The 6,764-nt window shown below is 40.5% G+C and overlaps 1 protein-coding gene across 5 annotated transcripts in view; it reads left to right on the top strand.

The window, feature by feature from the left end:
* The first annotated feature begins 1,683 nt into the window (after positions 1 to 1,683).
* Positions 1,684 to 6,764, top strand: part of cul4b (cullin 4B) — a 98,010-nt gene continuing 92,929 nt past the window's right edge. For all 5 annotated transcript variants that reach the window (XM_051934947.1, XM_051934948.1, XM_051934950.1 and 2 more), the window contains exon 1: positions 1,684 to 2,670. In XM_051934947.1, coding sequence (XP_051790907.1) covers positions 2,190 to 2,670 — 481 coding nt within the window. In that variant the 5' untranslated portion in view covers positions 1,684 to 2,189. The remainder of the gene's footprint in view (positions 2,671 to 6,764) is intronic.

Genomic DNA, 6,764 nt, shown 5'->3' with positions numbered 1-6,764 from the left:
GTGGACTTGGAAAAGGCATTCGATCATGTCCCTCGGGGAATCCTGTGGGGGGTGCTCCGGGAGTATGGGGTACCGGATCCCCTGATAAGGGCTGTTCGGTCCCTGTACAACCAGTGTCAGAGCTTGGTCCGCATTGCTGGCAGTAAGTCAAACCCGTTTCCACTGAGAGTTGGACTCCGCCAGGGCTGCCCTTTGTCACCGATTCTGTTCATAACTTTTATGGACAGAATTTCTAGGCGCAGCCAGGGTGTTGAGGGGGTCCGGTTTGGTGGACTCAGGATTGGGTAATAAAAAATAAATAATAATAATTTAAAAAAAATAATAATAATAAAATTTCATTGTATACAAATTGGCTTAATAATTTCTGAAAACATTTCACTCATTACTCTCTCAATCTCTCTCACACACATGCACACACACACAATGTGGTTACTTAAATATATACAGGATAGGATCTAAAATCCATGAAACAGAACTGTCTTACATAGCTTTTCCGTGTGCTGCCACTCAATAATTTGAGAGTATTCAGTCTGGCAATATGGTGCAGCCTTAGTTAGTGGAAGACAGACACAACTAAAGACATGAGCATAAAATGATGGTTGTCAATTTCAAACTGTGTTTCCTCAATGTGCTCCTTGAGAAAAAACACATCATCTGAGCTAATCTCAGCCCGAACAAACTGATTGATCAAAGATACACTGACAGCTTGTCCTAATGTCAACTGTCGGATAACACGCTCAGCTACTTTGACCACCTTGACTGTACCCTCTGAAGGAATCATCAGACCTCCTTTGTTTTTTTAATGTGAGCAAGTGGTAGCTTTGATCATATGATGCCGGTACAGCATCTGTTACCAAACTAGCACGGCACACATCACAGGACAGCTTTCTCAAAATCCCGTCTAAAGGCCACCTCTCACTGCTTCATGAGGTGGATTTCTTTGGGAAACTTTCAAAGTTTGAGAAATGTTAACAGTAACAACAATCTGCATAGTTAGTGACTAAATATGTTTAGCCAAAACGTTGTTTGGAGGCTCACTTGAGCATATAAATGTATAGCTTTGCCAGCTTAGCCTGGCGTAGCTAAAGTTAAGATTATAAAACGGGATTCTCTAATGGCCAAATATAACCAACAACAACAACATTTATTTATATAGCACATTTTCATACAAAACGTAGCTCAAAGTGCTTTACATAATGAATAAAAGAAAAATAAAAGACAAAAAAAGAAATTAAAATAAGACAACATTAGTTAACATAGAAAAGGAGTAAGGTCCGATGGCCAGGGTGGACAGAAAAAACAAAAAAAAACTCCAGACGGCTGGAGAAAAAAGTAAAATCTGCAGGGGTTCCAGGCCACGAGACCGCCCAGTCCTCTCTGGGCAAACCAAAACAATTGTTCAGCTTTACCTATGAAATGTAATCCCTGTGATGTGGTTTGGAGTGTACTGCGGCTTGTACAATCCCAAGCAGCACATGCGTGAGGCATCTTTATCTATTCACTCCACAGCAGTGCCACTCGAAATATGGCGGAGACGTTGACGTACGATGCGGCTGGTCACGAGGCGTCTAGTAATTCTATGTCTATGGCCGGCTGCCCCAAGTATGCGTGCGCAGCACGTGTGTCCGCGACGTCTTTTCTCATGCGCCACGTTAACTTCGCCCCCTAACGGCGGGAGGAAGGAGGACTACGCCGTGAGATGTGCAGTCTGCATTTTTTTCTTCCACTGTCGCCTCAAAAGATACAAGTACTTCCGTCGGGTCACAACATGTCTGTGAACAGTTTAAATGAAGCTTTTCAGAATATGGGTTTAACTGATAGATCATCAACTATTTTCCTGGGATAACGAAGAACGTTAAGTACGTAATTAATGTGATCCCAAATTAAACGTATTTTGGAGGCCCGAGTGCGGGGGAACAGGGCGCTGAAGAGGAAGCAGTAACCAGCCATCTTTTTTCTGACAATAACAAGAAAGAGAGAGGCTGAAAAGAGAGTGGTGAAGCAGTTGCATGTTACTATCCATTTTCATTGGGAAAGAAATAAGACCAGCCAAACATTTAATTAAATACATAAGCGCAGACACAGCGAAGTTGTGGGGACAACTCTAAGCGTCAAGACCCAACGCCAAAAACTAAAAGGAGAACCTCTTAGGATTAACAGACTGGTTATTTGATTTTGTAGTATTTTTCATGTTTCCAACAGGTTTATCCTCCCCTAATCCCCCACCACCAGCTCAGGAGGTCAGACCAGCAGCTTCTGATGGTAGTAACAGCGGCAGCAATAATAGTAACAACAGTAATTCCACGTGCAAGAAGAGAAAAATAAACTGCACGGATAAGGAAGAGTTTGACTCCGTTTCGACTTCACCTCCGAAAGGCATCAGCCACCCCACGAGCGGCTCTCCCGGCTCCCACCACATCCAGAAGAAGTTACGTTTTGAGGACTCGTTGGATTTCATAGGACTGGATGTGAAAATGGCCGAGGAGTTCTCTACTACCACAGCATCTTCGGTCCCTTCTTCATCTTCCAGTAAGACTAAAAACCTCTTTCTGCCTGCTGGCGTTGGTCACCATGCAAACGGTTTGACCAAAACGACGGCGGCAGCCTCGTCCAGCTTCTCCAGTAGCAAGCCCGGAGCTGCCAAGAAATTAGTGATCAAAAACTTCAAAGGTAATACTTGTCGTCCAGTTCGTCGTGGACTTTAAGTGAATTTACTTGCACTTTTATTCACGTCAGTCAGTAAGCCGCATAGTGCATTGATCAAAGTTTTTTGAGTTAGATTAGGCCATGTATTGTAATCTTAAGAAAAGACAATGTGGTCGTCAAAATGTAACTTGTACAATGTGCTGCTCAATACAGATTGAAACACTTGGACGTTTCCAAGAACATAACACACACATATATTTCCAAGAACATAACACACACACACATACATATATATATATGTATAATACACACACAATAAATTACAGTTTATAGTGAACATTGTAGTTTGCATCTCATGTGTTCAGAGAAAATATTGTTTTAATAAAAATGCATGATTTTACCATTTGATTAGTCAGACTAGGTGTTTTGGGAAAAGTGCCAGTGGTGTGACTTGAGCTTTTAAATTGATTTTGTTTTATATTCTCCCAGATTACCCTTATACCCATTAATCGTCTTCGAACGTTGTTGTAACACGTTGACAGAAATGTCAGTGTTTAAAGTTGTCTTTATCATTATTTTTAGTAATGCACAATATATAAATGCACCTTTATTTGAACATTTCTGAAGCAACGGGGACAAAACCATTGCTGGACACTAAACCCACTTGCCCACTCTCACTGAGACTGTGCCATTGTATACAGTAAGTCACCATTTAACTTAAAGTGCATGTCTGTGGGTGTTGAGTGGAAATTGGGAATAGGCTACCTGGAGAAGAATCTATCCACACATATAGAAAGTAACAGCACGCCAGGATCCAAACCAAGCCTTCTGGAGATGAGAGACAGAAAGCTACTGTGCTGCCCCATATAATGCCAAATTAACTTCATAATATACATTGAAAATTAAATGAACTTGATTTTCGAGTGTCGGCACAATTTCATGGAAACTGTAATCAGCAAGAAATGGAAAAGCTTTTCTAATGTTTTTACTTTTATATAAAAAAAAAAAATAAAAAAAAAGTGACACAGTGACTACTACTGTTGCCCAAACTTTGCAAAACTAGGTTTAAATTCTTGGCCTGATCATTGGTTATGTGGAGCTTATATGTTCCCATTGTTGCTTTAGGCTTTGTCTAAGTACTTAGGTTTCCGCTCATATCTTAAAAGAATTAAATGTGGTAGACTAATTGGCCCATATGTGTGTGATGGACTGGTGTCCCTTCCAGGACTGGGCCCTGCCTTGCTTTGATGCTGATTTTGGGTCCTGAAGTAGGATACTGAAAGCAGGTGTATGTAAAGCTTTGATTCTTTCTTACAGTATATGTACTATATGCCAACAACTTTTATTAACGTTAAAGTGTTCGTGATGCCAGTCCGCTTAACCTGCGTGTCTTTATTTGAGGGAGGAAGATAAGAGAAATCTCAAGCAGACTTAGACAGGATGTTGAGGCTTTGTACAGCTAACTGTTGTGCTGCCATGTCACCCTTCTTATTATAATAAATACATAATAAAGCAAACCATAATAGAGTAAACATAAAAATAAAAGATGCAGTGACTATCAGAGTTTCTGTTTTGAAATCCAGAAAAATTTTAAAATTTATTAGCAGTCTTCATTTGCACTGATACAGCACGTTGCTGCACCCACCACACTAAGAATCACCTCAGGATCCCAAATTAGGACCCTAGCAATCTTAGAAATTATGAACAGTGTGAGTTTTACTTCTTCAAATCTATAGAAAGATGCTTATTGTTATCACAATGTTTAGATTACTGGAGTTTTCAGTTTTAAAGTTAAAATTATTTGTTGCAAATGTTAACTTTTTTCTTGGTTTTTTAATCCATCTCTGCGAGTGTGTGTTAGTTTTTCATTGCCAGTTTATTGCACAAGCAAATTGCCAGGAGCATATTCTTGGCAATGTTAAGCCACTGGTTCTATTTTGAACTGGAAGTTCTAAATATGGAATCCTCTCAGCCTGTTGCAAGTACAAAATGCATGTTATGATTCATGGTGGTTGAGTGAATAGAGATTTGACACCTCCAGGTTACTTTGATCCGTGTTTTTGTCAATTTATTAAACATAGTATAAGGAAAGTAACAGTATTGTAGTCAACTTAAAATATTATCTCACATTGTGTTGGATTTGATGTAAACTTGCTTTTTAAATAATAAATTAAATTTGTATTAAGGATAAAAATTCAGTGTATTGGTTTCTGTGATTATTTATAAATTTATGAATAAACACATTGAGACTAATGTATTGCGACAGGTCATCATTTGAACCATGTGTCTAAAGAGAACATATGGTGCAACTCAACAGTTACTGATTTGTGTTTATTCTGCATTTTTTTTATTTCAATCAATATCCACCTAGTGCTGGTTTAGCTTAGTGGCTAAGTGTTTGAATTGAAGGACCCATAATACACCAGAAAGTAACTGTCCTTTTACTATGCTAGTCTTTGTTTATATGTACAGTATCTCACAAAAGTGAGCAGACGCCTCACATTTTTGTAAAAATTTTATTACATCTTTTCATGGGACAACACTGAAGATATGACACTTTGATACAATATAAAGTAGTCAGTGTACAGCTTGTATAACAGTGTACATTTGCTGTCCCCTCAAAATAACTCAACACACAGCCATTAATGACTAAACCACTGGCAACAAAAGTAAGTACACCCCTAAGTGAAAAATGTTCAAATTGTGCCCAAAGTGTCAATATTTTATGTGGCCACCATTATTTTCCAGCACTGCCTTAACTCTCTTGGGCATGGAGTTCACTAGAGCTTCACTGGTTGCCACTGGAATCCTCTTCCACTCCTCCATGACGGAGCTGGTGGATGTTAGAGACCTTGTGCTCCTCCACCTTCCGTTTGAGGATGCCCCACAGATGCTCAATAGGGTTTAGGTCTGGAGACATGCTTGGCCAGTCCAACACCTTTACCCTCAGTTTCTTTAGCAAGGCAGTGGTCGTCATGGAGGTGTGTGTTTGGAGTCATTATCATGTTGGAATACTGCCCTGCGGCCCAGTTTACAAAGGGAAGGGATCCTGCTCTGCTTCAATATGTCACAGTACATGTTGCCATTCATGGCTCCCTCAATGAACTGTAGCTCCCCAGTGCCGGCAGCATTCATGCAGCCCCAAACCATGATACTCCCACCACCGTGCTTGACTGTAGGCAAGATACAATTGTCTTTGTACTCCTAACCTGGTTTCCGCCACACACATTTGACACCATCTGAACCAAATAGGTTTATCTTGGTCTCATCAGACCACAGGACATGATTCCAGTAATCCATGTCCTTAGTCTGCTTGTCTTCAACAAACTGTTTGCGGGCTTTCTTGTGCATCATCTTTAGAAGAGGCTTCCTTCTGGGACGACAGACATGCAGACCAATTTGATGCAGTGTGTAACGTATGGTCTGAGCACTGACCGGCTGACCATCCACCCCTTCAACCTCTGCAGTAATGCTGGCAGCACTCGTACGTCTATTTTCAAAAGACAACCTCTGGATATGACGCTGAGCATGAGCACTCAACTTCGTTGATTGACCATGCGAGGCCTGTTCTGAGTGGAACCTGTCCTGTTAAACCACTGTATGGTCTTGGCCACTGTGCTGCAGCTCAGTTTCAGGGTGTTAGCAATCTTCTTATAGCCCAGGGGTAGGCAACGCCGGTTCTGGAGTGCCACAGTATGTGCAGGTTTTTGTTCCAACCCAGTTCCTTAACGAGAACTCAGTTATTGCTGATGAAGCACATATTGCTTAAGTGACATTTTAATGCTTCATTTTAGTGGTCTCGCTTGTTAAGGTTCTCCAACCTTAATTGCTTATTTCAATCTTAAACTGCTGCATTCAGTGTTTTAATTGCTCCTTATTAGCAATAAGATGTAAAACAGGGGTAGGCAATGTCGGTCCTGGTGAGCCGCAGTGGCTACAGGTTTTCATTCCAACCCAATTGCTTAATTAGAAACCAATCATTGCCAATCTCAGACCTTATTTAATTTTATGGCTTGTTAGTCTGTGCAATGTAAGGCTTTTATATCGTAGATTTTTTTCCTTTCCAAGGATATCATCCAAATGATTTGAAGCCTAAAACAGATCATTTTCAGTCTGTC

The sequence above is a fragment of the Erpetoichthys calabaricus genome, chromosome 12, assembly GCF_900747795.2.
Source record: "Erpetoichthys calabaricus chromosome 12, fErpCal1.3, whole genome shotgun sequence".
NCBI lineage: Eukaryota > Metazoa > Chordata > Cladistia > Polypteriformes > Polypteridae > Erpetoichthys > Erpetoichthys calabaricus.
This window is presented reverse-complemented; position numbering and strand designations above follow the sequence as displayed.